This window comes from Ursus maritimus, unplaced genomic scaffold, assembly GCF_017311325.1.
Source record: "Ursus maritimus isolate PB19 unplaced genomic scaffold, ASM1731132v1 scaffold_6, whole genome shotgun sequence".
Taxonomy (NCBI): domain Eukaryota; kingdom Metazoa; phylum Chordata; class Mammalia; order Carnivora; family Ursidae; genus Ursus; species Ursus maritimus.
This window is the reverse complement of record NW_024426774.1, coordinates 76,988,127-77,005,314: the sequence shown is the minus strand read 5'-3', so window position 1 is coordinate 77,005,314 and position 17,188 is coordinate 76,988,127. Positions and strand designations below refer to the sequence as shown.

At 39.6% G+C, this 17,188-nt stretch overlaps 1 protein-coding gene across 1 annotated transcript in view; it reads left to right on the top strand.

Moving 5' to 3' along the window:
- The first annotated feature begins 308 nt into the window (after positions 1-308).
- Positions 309-17,188, top strand: part of LONRF2 (LON peptidase N-terminal domain and ring finger 2) — a 40,493-nt gene continuing 23,613 nt past the window's right edge. Inside the window, exons 1-3 of the mRNA XM_040623717.1 lie at positions 309-494; positions 5,432-5,831; positions 15,348-15,466. Of these exons, the coding sequence (XP_040479651.1) occupies positions 309-494; positions 5,432-5,831; positions 15,348-15,466 (705 nt within the window). The remainder of the gene's footprint in view (positions 495-5,431; positions 5,832-15,347; positions 15,467-17,188) is intronic.

The following is a 17,188-nucleotide window of genomic DNA, read 5'->3' as shown; positions in this document are numbered from 1 at the left end:
CCGCGCGGCGCCGCGGAACGCGCCCAGGGCCTCGGGGAGCCGGCCCGCTCGGGCCAGCGCGTCCCCCAGCCGCAGGCACAGGCCGCGGTCGGGCTGCGCCAGTCCCGCCAGCATCGAGCGGAAGAGCTCCGCGGCCATCTCATACTCGCCCGCGCGGAAGGCCTCCTCGCCCTTCTCCAAGCGCTTGGCCAACGGCTCCCCGCAGTCGCAGCCGGGGCACTGGGGCGGGGGCGGCGGGACCGGTTCGGGGCTCATAGCGGTGGGGCTGCGGCGCCGTAGGCCCGGATAGAAGAAGCCTAGGCGGGAGGATGCTCCGCTGCCTGGTGCCCAGCAGCGGAAGCGCGGCAGCTTCTTCGCCGAGAGCCACGCGCGTCTGGGGGCGGCCGCTCCGGGCCGTGGCTACCCTTGGCGGGGGCGGGCGCAACGCTGGGGCGGTGTCCCCCGCGCGGCGTGGGCGGCTGGTCCCGCAGGGCCACAACCCCACCCGGGCAGAGGCGCGGGCGGGGTAGACACGGCGGGCACAGCCCGAGTCCCGCGCGCGCGAAGCGCCCTCCTCGCCCCGCTCGCTTATGTAACCCAGACCGCCTGAGAGAACGTGGCGACCCCCTCCCCACGGCCGCGTCTCCTGCCAACGCTCTCCCTCCTCGTCCCAGGGCGGCCGGGCGCGTGTGTGCGTGCGCGTTCGCCTACACGCGCCCTTCGCCGCGCGCTCTCTTCCCGCGGCCGCGGCCGCGCCCGGAACAGGTGTCCGCGGCAGGCCCGGCGCCCAGCTCTCCTCTTCCGCGGCTCCAGCCTTTCCCCGAGGCCTGGCCGCCAACACAACCTGTGGCGGTGGTTGAAAGGGGAGCCGAGGCAGTTACCAAGCACGTCACGAATTCGATTTAGGAAACTGTCCTAGGTGACGGGAGAGCCTGAAGTGGGCACTGAACACGTCTCCAGCAAGCTTCCTAATGCAACTTTAATAAATTACAGACCGAAACATCTTAGAATTGTAATTTAGAACAGTAGTTTTAATAGAGAACGTAAAGAAATACCATGCTAGATGCTGGGAGGAGGAGGGATCTGAGAAACGGACAATTCTACTGTGCCCTTAAGGGTTCAGAAAGCAGAAATAGAATTTTTAAAAATGTCTCCTAACATGGAGTACTGCAGACAGAAGTTGCTGGAAGGAGGGAGTTAAAAGCTACCTTGGTGTATGAGCAAGGACTAAATGTTCTTTCTGTGCTCGTTAACCAGTTTTTAGAATTCTTCACTAACCATGGCCTATCGGCTCCCTGTTGTTCCGCCATTTATTTTATTCTATGTGTTTGAATGCGATAAAATGCAATATGTCAGAATCCGTATGTTCATTGTGTCAAGTCGAAATTTCTTTATGCTAAATTTGTGAGGTTTAACATTAAAACTGATGACTAAGAAAATATAAAATACCTTAATCAAATCTGGCTTTGGGGAAGGGGAAATGCCTCCTCCTTAGGGTGAGGAGAGAAAAATTAGACTAATTCACAAAGGGAAAAAGAGACAACTTCCGCCAACCTTCTAGTCCTATAATCAATGCAGAGCACGTCCACCACCTCTCATCCCACCGCCAGCCCTTTCCGCCAATGATTTTACAGGTCACAGGCGCGACCGCCTCTATTTTGACTGATAACAGTTCGGTCAAAGTAGGGTTTTGTTTTGTTTTTTTTTTTAAGATTTTATTTATTTATGTGACAGAGAGACAGCCAGAGGAGAGAGGGACACACGGCAGGGAAGAGGGAGAGGAAGAAGCAGGCTCCCAGCGGAGGAGCCCGATGTGGGACTCGATCCTGAACACCAGGATCACGCCCTGAGCCGAAGGCAGACGCAACGACGTGCTACCCAGGCGCCCCAAAGTAGGTTATTTTTTTATTTTTATTTTTTAATGATTTTTATTATATTATGTTAGTCACCATACAGTACATCCCCGGTTTCCGTGTAAGGCTCGATGATTCATTAGTTGCGTATAACCCAGTGCACCATTCAATACGTCCCTCCTTACTACCCATCACCGGCCTATCCCATTCCCCCACCCCCTCCCTTAAGGCCTCTCAGTTTGTTTCTCATAGTCCATAGTCTCTCATGTTTCATTCCCTTCTGATTACCCCCTTTCTTTATCCTCTTCCCCTACTGATCATTCTAGTTCTTATGTTCCATAGATGAGATAAATCATATGATAGTTGTCTTTCTCTGCTTGACTTATTTCACTTAGCATTATCTCCTCCAGTGCCGTCCATGTTGCTGCAAATGTTGAGAACTCGTTCTTTCTGATAGCTGAGTAATATTCCATGGTATATATGGACCACAACTTCTTAATCCAGTCAAGGCAAGAAACAATTGTTGGAGAGGATGTGGAGAAAGGGGATCCCAAAGTAGGTTTTGATGTGTTTCTCTTTACTGAATTATTCCAAACTTTCTTTTTAATCACTTTTAAGTTTTTAACTACTTTCTTTATACAGTAACAATTCACTTACTTGAAGGTTGCTTATTCAACAAATTCACAACCAACAACCAGAAAGCTAGAAGGAAAAAGCTGAGTAGTTAAATTAGCAGTACAAAGATGCAACACTAAAGATTTACACATGTCTCACCATTTGTTTAGGTCTTCTCTGATTTCTCTCAACGTTTTGTAGTTTTTAGTGTATAGGTCTTACACTTTTTTTCACACTTATCCTTAAATTTTTCATAATTTTTGTAATAGTGTAAATAGTATTGTTTTAAATTTCAATTTCCACTTGTTGCTAGTATATAGAAATCTGTTATTCATTCCATAGGTTACTTAGGGGTGTGTTATTTAGTTTCCAAATATTTCAGGATTTCGACATACTTTTCTATTATTGATTTCTCATTTTCAATCCAGTGTGGTTTCAGAGAATATACGTTGTATGACTTGACTTCTTGGATCTCTTAAAATTTATTGAGACTTGTTTTGTGGTCTATATATGTAGTATATTAGTAAATGGTCCATGTGCACTTGAAAGAATTTGTATTCTGTTGCTTCGTGGAATGTTCTATAAATGTCAGTCAGGTCAAGCTGGTTGGTAATACTGGTCAAGTCTTCTATATCCTTACTGATTTTCAGTGTACATGTTTTACTGATTTTTGGGAGAAGGATATTGAAATCTCCAACTATATGAATTTATTTCACCTTACAGTTTTTTCTGTTTTTGTTTTGCTATATATTTTGAAGAATCAGTTGTTAAGATGTCAATTCTCCCCAAATTGATCTATGAATTCAAATCTATCTCAATCAAAATCCCAGCATGCCTTTTTGTAGAAATTAGCAAGCTAACTCTGAAACTCACATGAAAATACACAGTATCTAAAATATCCAAAATGACTTTTAAAAAAGAAAAGTAGAGTCTTCAAGACTTATTATAAAGCTATGTAATCAAAGAGAGTGTGGTTTGGTGTCAAAATAAACATGTAGATCCACGGAATAAGAGAGAGATTCCAAAAACAAATCCACACATGCATATTGGCAATTGATTCTCACAAAGCCTACTCAGTAAAGAAAGGATAGTCTTTCAATCAACAAAGCTGGACTAATTGGATATCTACAGGCAAAAAGAGGAGGAAAAGAAGGAGGAGGGAGGAAAAGGAGAAGGAAAAAAAAACTTTTATCTATACCTAGCATTGTATATGAGAAATTAACTCAAAGATTATTGACCTAAAAGTAAAACTATAGAACTTCTAGGGGAAAAGATGCATAGAAGAGAAACTTTGTGACTCTGGGTATTCTATTTGACAGCAAAATCAAAATCCATAAGAGAAAAAAAGAAAAAGGAGCTCCTACATCTGGAAACTGGTCTGAGACTTAGAGCCAGGCCTCAGTATATATTACAAAGCTAGCCTGATGCTCACAACTAGTTAAAGTTGCTCACCTGTCAGATATAAACAATCTCATAAAACACCAGTATCAGACAAAGTCACCCCGACACCATCGATAAAGTGAGAAAAACAGAAGGTCACTATTGGGTCGCCCGGGTAGCTCAGTTGGTTAGGCAGCCAGCTCTTGATTTTGGCTCAGATCATGATCTCAGGGTCCTGGAATTAAGCCCTGAGCTGAGCTCTGTACTTGGCGGAGTCTACTTAAGGAATCTATATACTCTCCCTCTGCCCCTCCCCTGCTTGCACATGCATACTTGCACACACTCTCTTTCTCAAATAAATAAATCTTTAAAAAACCAAGGTCATTGTACAACCCACAAAATATTGAACATCCCCTTCTCCCAGCTAAAATGAATGATTACTACTTCTTTACAAGTGCAGCTTTATCCCTCGTTCTGTTTGCTCTCTTTTAAATAAGATTTAGTAAGATACCCAATTATAGAATTGTACCTACCAAAAGCCAAATTACCTTAACCAAAGCCGAAACCCCATAAGAGGTTTTCTAACATCATCTCACGAAGACTTCCGGTTCCCCATGGTAAGTGTTCTCCCACACTACAATGAATAATAAACCAAAATATAAATTATAAAAATATAAAATACAGTGTGCCTGGTAGTTTGGGGCATTGATGAATTGATAAATTGGATGTATGAAAATTGAGAACTTCTATCCTTCAAAAGAGACTGTTAAGTATGCCCTATACTTCCTGAAACCAATACTGTACTATATGTTAAGTAACTTGAATTTAAAAATATGCCCCACACTTGAAGAAATATTGATAAATCATGTATCTGATCAAGGGCTTGTACAAGATATATATATAGAACACTGAAACTCAATAATAGGAAAACATAACTGACTTAAAAAGTGGGCCAAAGATTTGACACAGTCACTTAACTACGAAGATATTTGATGGCAAAAGATACGATGAACAGATGCTCAGATAGATAAATAGTTGCCTAGTACAGGTTGTAAAATTAGGGACAACTCAAAATCATCATAGGAGTGCAATAGCTTGGCAGCTACTGAAGTCCGCTCAAGTAGAATGTGATTTTAAGGTATTTTTTTTTTTTTTTTTAAATCATTTTGAAAATTAAGGCAACAAGCAGGAACTTCTGCCCTGACCTCAATTATAGGAGGAAGGGACAATTTGGCAAAGTGGGAGTGATGTGAACTTGCAAGAAACTCTTTGTTATGTTAGAGTGAATTATAGACAAGGAAAAAGAGACTGGTATTATTTGCCATGTGCCTTAAACCTTAAAAGTATATTTCATAATTTCCATAGAAGAGAGAATCATGAATTATGATGAAACTTTATAAAAGAAAGAAGACTCACAAACACGAACTACTGACAATATATTATTAATTGAAGTCACAGTGGTCATGGGAATTGGGGTAAGGTTCAGATTATACCCAAACTCACAGGATGTTGTAGACTTCAGCTTTTCATTTGAATGAACTGGGATGCTATTGGAAGGTTTTAAGCAGAGGGCTAACATGGTTTGACTCACACTGCGGCCCGAGGAGCTGGGGGAGCTAGCGGGCGGCCTCGCGTGCGCCCTGGGCCGGCGCGAGTGGCGGCTGCCGGGTGGGAGGCCGGGCCGCGCCCCCGAGGAGCCGCGTGGGGAGCAGCCGGCCTCGGCGCCCGTCGCGCCCCGTGACCTGCTGGGCTGTCCGCGCTGCCAGCGGCTGCTGCACAAGCCGGTGACCCTGCCGTGCGGGCTGACGGTGTGCAAGCGCTGCGTGGAGTCGGGGCCCGCCCGGCCGCAGGCTCGGCGAGTCAACGTAGTGCTGAGCGGCCTGCTGGAGAAGTGCTACCCGGCCGAGTGCCGCGTGCGCAGGCTGGCGGGCCAGGCGCGGAGTCTGCAGCGCCAGCAACAGCCCGAGGCCGCGCTGCTCAGGTGCGACCAGGCTCTGGATCTGGGTAAGTCGGCCTTGGGAGCTTGCCCGCCAGCCTGGCCCACCTGTCGAGCAGCAGGGGTGGACATGGAGAGCTCTGTTCAGGCTTAGGGGGTCTTAGGGGTTATTTTCTTCCGAAGATGGTAAGGTGAACCAGCAACCGGGGTGGCTGGTGTCAGAGGCCAGCTGCGCCCCACTGGTCCAGTCTTTTGCAGAACCTCCGCATCCTTCCTGCGTAGCTCTGTGAGGCCAAGACTGCCTTTCACTCCCATCTCAGCTGTCTACAAGTGGGAGGATGACCAAGTGTTTTTATTTGTCCTGCAGGAAAATGCCGACAACTAACACCCTAGAGGCGCACAAACAGAGTGCCTTGTGATGTGGCAGGATTTGCTCTGGGGTTTCAGCTAAAGAATCCAGGAAGGATCCCCTTCCGTTCTGCTTTTATTGTACATTTTCTCTCAAAGGGCATTAGATGTTGTTATGGTGTGATTAGCTTATTAGTTAACTAGTGTGTCTGCTTAATTTTTAAAAAATAACTAAAATTTGTGGCCAGCACCAGGCTCTCCTTGACCCCTCCCCCCACCTGTTAAGATATGTAATTTAAAAGACCAAACTTCCTTTTGCTACTGGTTCTATATGATTTAAATCACTAGCCAAGAAGATTTGGTTTAATTTTTTGTTACTAAAAGAATCTTGTGTGCTGTAGTCATTATGCATTTTATTTTAAATTTAGAGTTGAGGTTTTGCCTTTTAGAGGGCGCACCTATGTTTAAATTGGGGGATTCTTTGTTGGAGTAGAGCAGTGAAATTGCGTTATATAACAAGTATTCTGTACCATTTTTGCAGCCAATATATTCATGTTTTAGCAGGCTATATATTTTTGGATTTTCATCTATCTTGTTTATGTATATGTGGCACGGAGCAGCACTATCCAGTGGAAATATTGTGTGAGCCACATATGTAATTTTAAATTTCTGGTAGCCACATGTAAAAGGTGAAAAGCAGATTAAATTTATCTTAACAGTATTTTTTATTTTAATTTTTAAAAAAATTTTTAAAGATTTTATTTATTTATTTGACAGAGACAGCCAGCGAGAGAGGGAACACAAGCAGGGGGAGTGGGAGAGGAAGAAGCAGGCTCCTAGCAGAGGAGCCTGATGTGGGGCTCGATCCTAGAACGCTGGGATCGCGCCCTGAGCCAAAGGCAGACGCTTAACGACTGCGCCACCCAGGTGCCCCTTAACAGTATTTTTTAAACATATACATCCAAAATATTTCAACATACCTTCGATGTAAAAAAAATGGAGATTTTTACTTTAAAAAAAATCTTTCAAATGCATTGTGTATTTTACATGCACTGCCTACCCCAATTTGGATACAAAATTTTCATCAGAAATACTTCCTTCATATTTGCATTTCAATAAATTTAGAGTTGAAAAAGTAGGGGTGCCTGGGTGGCACAGTGGTTAAGCCTCTGCCTTCGGCTCAGGGCGTGATCCCGGCGTTCTGGGATCGAGCCCCACATTAGGCTCCTCTGCTAGGTGCCTGCTTCTTCCTCTCCCACTCCCCCTGCTTGTGTTCCCTCTCTCGCTGGCTGTCTCTGTCAAATAAATAAATAAAATCTTAAAAAAACAAAAAAAAAATAGTAGAGTGGCATATTGAAGTTGTTCCAAATTAAAAGTTTTCCACTAGTCAATAGAGTATCAGCTTTTAAATTTAAATTTCAGTTGGTTAAAATTTAAAAAGTCAGTATCTCAGATCCTCTGTCGCTCCAGCCCCATAGTTGTCCAGTAGCCACACGCAGGTAGTGGTTACTGTCTTAGACAGTAGAAGTATAGAACTTTTAAAATCAGTTGTTGAGTCACCTAGATGGCCTAGTTAAGCATCTGACTTTTGATTTCGGCTCAGGTCATGATCTTGGGGTCCTGAGATCAAGCCCAGGGTCAGGCTCCCTGTTCAGTGAGGAGTCTGCTTCTCTCTCTCCCCCTCCCTCCTTCCTTGCCCCTCTCCCCTTCTGCCCCTTCCTCTGCTCATGCTCTCTCTAAAATCAATAAATCTTAAAAATAAATAAAAACAGCTGCTGGAAATGTAGACAATCACAATACCAACTGTTGGAGAAGATGCAGAAAATGAGAACTATCATATGCTGCAGATGGGTCTGCAAATTATACACCTAGAAAATAGTTTGGTGGTATCTGAAATGTTAAATACGACCTTTGGCTGAGCAGTTTCAATAAGGTTCACGTATATGTGCACTGAAAGAATGTACAAGAATGTGCAAGAGGGTATATCCTTATGTAGAGATAGTCCTGACGTGGAAGCAACCTACATGTCCAATAAGAATGCAATGAGTGACTGCATTACGATGCCTTTTGGAATACTCTACAGAAAGAAAGTAAACCAGCTACAGTTAAACACTACAATGTGGACAAATCAGACATAATTTTGGGTGAAAGGAAGACTCAAAAGCATTTTTACCATGATTCTACTTCTCCGTAAATCCAAACAGGCAAAATTACTCTAGCATGTTGTAAGTAAGGGCAGTGGTTACCTTTGGGAAACAAAATATTAGCAGATTGAATCCAGTGATACACTTAAACACATCACAATCAAGTAAAATGTTCATTTAATCCTTGTATATCAACCAATGTAATTCACTACATCTACAGAATAGAGAAAAATCGTAAGACCTGGTTTAAGATCTTTCAGGAAAGTAGGAATACAAGGGAACTTTTTTTTTTTTTTTTAAGATTTTATTTATTTATTCGACAGAGATAGAGACAGCCAGCGAGAGAGGGAACACAAGCAGGGGGAGTGGGAGAGGAAGAAGCAGGCTCATAGTGGAGGAGCCTGATGTGGGGCTCGATCCCATAACGCCGGGATCACGCCCTGAGCCGAAGGCAGACGCTTAACCGCTATGCCACCCAGGCGCCCCAAGGGAACTTTCTTAGTATGTTAAAGAGTATCTACAAAAAATATCTGTAGCAGAGAAATACAAACCAAAACCACAATGAGATACCACCTCACACTTGTGAGAATGGCTAAAATTAACAATCAGGAAACAACAGATGTTGGTGAGGATGCAGGGAAAGGAGAACCCTCTTACGCTGTTGGTGGGGATGCAAACTGGTGCAGCCACTCTGGAAAACAGTGTGGAGGTTCCTCAAAAAGTTAAAAATAGACCTACCCTATGACCCAGCAATTGCACTACTAGGTATTTATCCAAAGGATACAAACATAGTAATTTGAAGGGACACATGCACTCTAATATTTATAGCAGCAATGTCTACGATAGCCAAAGTATGGAAAGAGCCCAGATGTCCATTGACTGATGAATGGATAAAGAGACAGTATATATGCACAATGGAATATTACTCAGCCATCAAAAAAGAGTGAAATCTTGCCATTTGTAATGACATGGATGAAAATAGAAGGTATTATGCTAAGCGAAATAAGTCAGAGAAAGATAAATAGTATATGATTTCACTCATATTTGGAATTTAAGAAACAAAACAGATGAATATAGGGGAAGGAAAAGGAAAATAAGATAAAAAAACAGAGAAGAAGGCAAACCATAAGAGACTCTTAACTGTAGGAAACAAACTGAGGGTTACTGGAGGGGAGGTGGGGGGGGAAGGGATAATTGGGTAATAGGCATTAAGGAAGGCACTTGATGTAATGAGCACTGGGTGTTATATGCAACTGAAGAATCACTAAACTCTACCCCTGAAACTAATAATGCACTATATGTTAACTAAATTGAATTTAAATTTTAAAAAAATCTGTGGCAACCATCGTAAGGATGAAATATTGAATGTTTTCCCACTGAAGGAAAAGGTGACAAGGGTGTTCGTTGTCATCACTGCCATTTTGCATTGTATTAAGATTCTGGCTGGTGCAATGAGGAGAAAAAAGGTATAAAATTGGAAAAATAAAACATTATTTGTAGATGACATGTTGGAGTACATAGGAACTTCAGAGGGATATTTGAACTATTAGAAATTATAAGTGAATTATCAAGATTGTTGACTCTAAGGTTAATATAGAAAGATCAGTGATAATTATATATACTTAGTAAAAAAACAAAATAGAAAACCCATTTATGTAACCCAGAAATTCTTCGGAGTAAATCTTGAAATACCTGAAAGTTGTTCAAGACCTCTACACTGAAAATACAAAACATTTCTGCAAGAACTTAAATAAGTGAAAGATACCTGATTTTCATGGATTGCAAAGCTCAGTATTGATGTCAGTTCTGTGCATACTGAACTACAGATTCAGTGCATTCTCAGTCAAAATCTCAGCTCATGGTTTTGGTGGAAGTTGATAAATGGCCATGGCAATAACGAGGAAAAGTAACAAAGCTGGAGAACTGATACTGCAAGATACCGAGGTTTAGTATACAGCTGCAGTAATTAGCACAGAGTTGTGTTGGCCCAAGTATAGACACATAGAAAGGGACTCTCATGTACAGTCACCTGGTTTCCTTCGAAGATGCCAATAGAGTTAAATGGGGGGGGGGGGTCTTTTAAATAGTCTAAGTCTGTTGCTTATCCATTTGGGGAAAAATGAACCTAGATGACCATTGCACATCATACATGGAAATTATAATCAGATATCTAAAATAAATCAGAATATTTTCATGAACTTAGGGTAGGTGATACTTTTTGAGACACAAAAAGCATAACCATAGAGAAAAGATAAATTTGATTTAATTAAAATTAATAACTTCTGTTCCTCAGGGATGCCTCAAAAGAGTGAAAAGGTGATGTGTATTTGTAATATGTATCTAAATGAGAATGCTGGTTCAGAATATTGAAAAAAATGTCTATAGTTCAAGAACAAGAAAGGAAGTCTGTCTAAATAATAGGCAGAGTTGAACAGATGCTTTGTAAAACTAGATATCAAAATGGGCAATAAATATATGAAATACATGTAATTACTGACCAAATGCAAATTTAAACTGAATAAGATGTTGAAACATACCTGGAAATGAAAAAGAGTAACCATGTCTACTGTTGACAAGTATTGGGAGCAATTGGAACTCTTACATTGCTGGTGGAAGTGCAGATTGGTGCAAGTTAAATATGTTTGGGACTACCTACTAAAGTTAAACATAAACACAACTTTTGGCACAGTATTTCCACTTTTGAGTATATGCCAAATAGAAATTAATACTTATGCCCAACAAAAGACATATATAAGAATTTTCATAGCAGTTTTATATATAATATACTTATATATAATATATATTATATATATTAAATATATGCCAAAAACATTGGGCTAACAACCCACCAGTAGAATGAGTATATAAATCAAGTCATACAGTGTATTATGCAGCAAGTTGTTTTTAAAAAAAACAAAAACTTATAGCAACATGGAGGCATCTCACAGAATGATAATGACAGATACAAAAGATTACATTCTATTCATGTAACCCCATGTATAAGTTCAGAAACAGGTGAAAGTAATCCATGGTGATAGAAGTCAGAATGGTGGTTACCTTTAGGAAAGGTGTACTACCTGGGAAAGTGCACAAAGGAGCCTTCTTAGATCCTGATTTGGGTAGTGATCACGCAGGTGTATATGAATGTAAAAGTTCAAGAAACACATTTATGACTTGTAGCCTTGACTTTGTAAGTCCTACATCACTTTGAACAAATAACCCATGAGGATTATTGCCATTTATTCTTTCTATTCACCAGGACCACTACTTAGCTGTCATTGCTTTCTGTCAATTCATTCAACTCTTCCTAAATGACACTTGTACAGTTCTCTACTTGTCACCACTGCCCACTCATTTGACAGATCTTATGGTGGTAATTCTAGCTCCCAACGTGATGATGACCTTGGGTTGCAGTTGGAGAGCCGTCTTTGATTAACCCTAAACACAAATGTAGGGAGTAGACTATCTCTTCTTTTCCTCACAGAGACTGGTTCTCAAACTGCACTCTTTTTGACTCATTTCCCCATATAAGGGTTGGTTGATTATGTTTGGATATTTTTGTCAGTTTCTTGGAAGGTGCACACGTGCATTTTTCTTCCATAAGCTGTCTCCACACAAAGAATTTTACGTTGCTTTTTGTCTTCCATTTATTTTTTTGTGATTCCTCCATAAACTCAGTTTTATTAAGCTTAAAGCTTAATGCTCAGGAAATGTGTAGAGATTTATTTGAAATGTTTTAAAAGATTAAATTATGAAGTTCTGACTTCATAAATGGGTTGCCAAATGGTGGAAGTCAACGAAGAAAGCAGTTTGATTCATTTAGTGTCTGGATGGGAAGTGACTGTTTTGGACTTCAGTAAAAGTAGCCTTTAGAATGTAAGGAGTAGAGGCTTAAATGTATTCATTAGAAAAGAATGATTAAAAATAAATGTCAGCTCAAACAATGAATCATGGAACACTACATCAAAAACTAAGGATGTACTGTATGGTGACTAACATAACATAATAAAAAATTAAAAAAAATAAATGTCAACGAAGAGTGTTTTTAACTCCAAAAATTTGGTCAAGATCAATTAAGCTAACACAAGTGTAAGCAAAGAGATAATGAAGAAAACATTATGAAACGAACAAAATAAAAATGAGTTGGTTAAGAAGTCAGAAGCTGGTTCATTACAAAGACCAATAAAAGAAACAAATGTTTGGCAAATGTGATGAAGAAAAAGCAAAACACAAATAGGATCAGGAATGAAGAAAAAGCATAATTGCAGATATAGAAGAACATAACAGATTTTAAAGCCGATATAAAAAGGACAATTTTAAGGAAACCATAGATTATCAAAATTGACCCAAGAAGAGGTAAAAGCCTGACGTTGAGCAATAATCATAAACAAAATAGAAATGCTACTCAGGGCTTTTTTTTTTTTTTTTTTTTTTTTTTTGAGAAAGACAGGTCAAGCCAGTTTTAACAAACTTGCAAGGAAGATGAACTTTCATCTTATTTCAGATCATGGAGAGATATGGGAAATTTTTCATTTAATTTTATGAGTGTAGTTTTGATACTACAATCAAGTAAAGCTTAGGAAAAAAACGTACAGGCTAGTCTTACATATGTGCATAGTTGCCAGAATCTTAGTTAAATTTCTTAGTATTTGAATCCGGCGATATAGTAAGACTTAAGGTCAAGATGAGCTTATCCCAAGAATACAAGGATATTTCAGTATTAGACAAATTATTCAATGTAATTCACTATAAGGGGAGATTTAAGGAGATACACTCCAAGTAATCTCTCACATACTGAAAGAGCATACTATAAAATTCAGCACCCACTTGTTCTAATGCCTTCATAGAAAACTAGGAATAGAAAGAAACTTAACTAATTTGGTAAATATTCTCTGTCAGAAGCTTACAGTAAACATATTTCATGTTAAAACATTCCACACATCCTTTTTTAAATTCAAGAAGAAAAACGTCTGCTATCACCACTCTTACTGCAATGTGGGAGTAAAAAGAAACACAAAGAATGAAACCTAGCATCCCAGAGTCAAAGTTGATTGTTTGCACGTGATATGGTGGTTTAGAAGATTCAAGAGAATCAACTCTGGCAAAGTGGGAACAAGGTGGGAAATCTTCGTTCTCACCCACATCTGCAGCGGGTGTATTTCTCAAACTCAAACTATAGTTCAAGCAGCATGTTTTTTTCGAGATTTCCAAAATCTCTAAAAGTTATTTCTGTATTTGAAAATGCACTTAATTGTGCATTTGAGGAACTTTACCTTCGTCTTCAGTTGGAAATGATTAATCTGTAATTATATTTACTGTATAATGACATACTACAGAGACAAATATGCACAGAATCTAATAGAATTCTATAAAGAACTTCAGTTCTTCTGCTCAATGTAAAATCATATGCTTGTGGATTGACATCCATATTTCAGATTCCAAGACGAAAAACATAAAATCTCATTACAGATCATAACCAACACGTGAACATTTTCTATTTATTTTGATAGGATGGGGGACACTAACTTTGAACTTTAAGGAAAATGTTATCCTTTCCCCCAAAGAATTCCATTCTTCTAATTAGTAGACCTGTGTTACAAAAAAAGTACTAAATTATTGTTATTTTTTAATTTTGTCAATAAAAATTTTGTGAAAATTTGTTTTCTCTCTTGTTATATAAGTGCCTGTACAATACCCTCAAATTTCTTCCTGGCCTGCAAAACCTAAAATACTTACCGTTTGGTTTTTTGCCAAAAAAATTGTTGACCCTTACTCTAACCAGTCCATGTCATTTTAAAAGATTCAACTTTTATTGTTAGATTCTCCATTTCTGCCATTTCTTTCCTCTTTTCCCACCTTTTTGCCTTGTCATACCTTCTCTATATTACACATCTGTAGCAATAATACAGTCGTAGGTAGCCCCACTATGTCTTGATGTAACATCCTTTTGCATGAGTTCTGTTATGCACACTTGCCCACTTACCTACATAAACTAAGAGGAGTTGTGGTGGCATTTGGAAAGTACCAAGTGGCTGGTTTGAGAGAGAGTTAAGGTCTAGGATTTGAAGCAAACTGAAATGGGTATTAGGTAGAGAAATGAGAACACATTGGGTCCTTAGAATATTTATTGTCAATTAAAATGTATGCTGTAGCTCTATTACAAAGATCCTGCAATGAGTATAGGTAGAGTGAACCAGGTCCAGCAGTATGAAAATGGCGGTGATGGTTCAGCTTTCATGAACTCTGGCTTTGTCGCTTTTCCATGGTACCTTGCCAAGCCAAGGACTTTACATACTACACGTCAGCTCATAGAGTCACTCTTGGCTTCTGCATAGCTAGGCTTATCTCCATAGTCGCATATGAGCGGTTCTTAAGCTCTCTTCTGTTTGAGGAAGGTTTTTTTGTCCCCCCTTCTTTTCGCACTTAAAAGAACATACTATAGGTACAATTATGGTGATAAGTCCACATCCATGCAGTTGTATAAGAAAACAAATTATGCATTCTTTTGTTTCTTGAACACGAATTTCCTCATGTACTTTCAAGAAAGTTATTTTGTTTTATTTATTTTTAAAAGATTTTATTTATTTACTTGACAGAGAGCACAAGCAGGGGGAGTGGCAGGCAGAGGAAGAGGGAGAGGGAGAAGCAGGCTCCCCACTGAGCAGGGAGCCCGATGTGGGGCTCGATTCCAGGACTCTGGGATCATGACCTGAGACAAAGGCAGACGCTTAACCCACTGAGCCACCCAGGCGCCCCTCAAGAAAGTTATTTTAAATCTTCTCATTTTTAATACCTAGTTATGGCATTAAGATGATTCCACGTTTACTCATTCTTGCAGATTAGGTTGTGCCTAGTGTGCGTTCAGCAGTCTGTTTTTCTTGGTGCATTTTGAAGTCTTGTTAATACTCTTTCTGTTTTCCTGAGGGAAGTTATGTAAATATACTTACCAACCTATTAAACCACATACGATTTGTGGGAGGAAGTATTTATTTTGCCTTTGTGCTTATTTTCCAATTTAATATTTTAGTGACTTAAAGATTTATTTTTAAATGTAGTCGCTTTAATTTTTTTTCTATTGCCCATGTCTTTCAGCGCCTAGAGACAATTCGTTGCTGCTGCTGCGAGCAGAGTTATATCTAACCTTGAAGAACTACGAGCAGGCTCTGCAGGATGCCAACGCAGTTTGTCAGAATGAACCTCTCTTGACTAAGGTACTGGCTAAGGTATTGGTTGGCTTTGGAGATAATAAATGTACGTTTATGGGACTTTCTTCAGAATAAACTAAGAGGATGGTGGTTAGGTACTTACGCACAGTGTACGTTTACCTCATGATAGAAGTCTAGATGTAGCAATCCACTTCACAATAAACCAACTCAGTCTAAAAGACCAGAAAGTCTCCCAGCTGGATTTAGTTAAGAAACACTAATTCAGATTACTTTTAGGAGATATTTAGCTGAATAATATGCCTTTTTAATAAATAAATATATAAGCACAATGATAAAATTATATAAAAATGTGAGTAAAGGGGAAATGTTTAAAATTACACTTTAGTAAGATCGTATAATAATCATGATTCACAGTTGGGCCCTAATATGCATGGAACATATAAATGTTGTCAGTGAAAGGATGAGTGTTTTGTAAGGGTTTTGGAATAATTTTCGTCCGTGTTGGAAAGGTCTAATATTTCTTTCTGTGATGACACAAAATAAGCTTTGTTAATATAATAATGATAGCTTAAGTTGTTCCTGAAGATTAAGAAGTCAAACAATAAAAGTTGTAACTTTTTTCACGAATCCCTGGTTTTTAAAACCCAAAAGAGATTTTAAAGTTTTAAGGAATTTGTAATGGAATTAACATGGATCACATGCTCTTAGCCAGTAAGTAAAAATATTTTGTCCCTCTATCTTATTCTTTATCATTTTTGTTTTAGAAACATTGAAGAAGCATTAACCCATGTTATTAGAAAAGATGCCCTTCTTTCCTTCCTTCTATCCAAACTTCCATTCTTTAAAACAAAATGTTTTCAGCTTAGATTGAGTGTTAAATTGGAATTGGGTATGAGCCTAAGGATGAGAGCAGATGTTTGTTGGACCAAGCCCAGAAATCTGGGTTTTTTTTTGTTTTTTTTGTTTTTTTTTTTTTGCTTGCTTGCTTCACTAAAAACATTTTCTCCTCCTTTTATTGATGACTTTTCTCCTATCCCTTGATCTATTAATCTTCTTAGGGAATTTCTGTCAGTAATGATTAAGACTTCATTACTATGAATTATAAGTTTAGCATTTCTGACTGACAGTGGACCTGTATTGCCCTGTGAAGCTAGTTTCTTCTCCACAGTATTGACTTTTTGAGCTAAAAACTTTGCAATGTGTCTGTGATGAAAGATAGACTTAGTTACCACAAAGTTACATAGATAATTTTAACTGTAAGAGAGCCAGCAAGTGAATTATTAGCTTTTGGAATTTGGGTTATGTCTTTAGGATTTATTGCAAATCTATGGACCTCAGTTCTTGATAAATGCCTAGTGAAGAATAGCTTTAGTGGAAGTATACCCTGATAAATCAATTTAAGATAATGAAGGCTAGAAATTTGTTTCCAGGTTAATGTTGTAACTAAAGGATTAGGCAGAAGCAACATTGGAAAGTAAGCTGAAAGGACTGAGGGAAGGATGAAGTTGTCCAACTGTAGCTGAGATGATATGGAAGCACTTGTAGAACCAACTTTGAGTTTTCAACTGGGGACTTCTATACCAGTGTGTTTTATCCAGGCAAAACTATACTTTCAGGCCATTGATCATGGCTGATAATGATTCACAACTTTTGGTGCAAATGGAGATAAGCCAGTGCTAACAAAACATTTGCCTATATGCAGAAATACAAATAGGCATGTGATAAGCTTGATTTTATCCAAATTGGTAAGCATACCTGTGCTTTTTA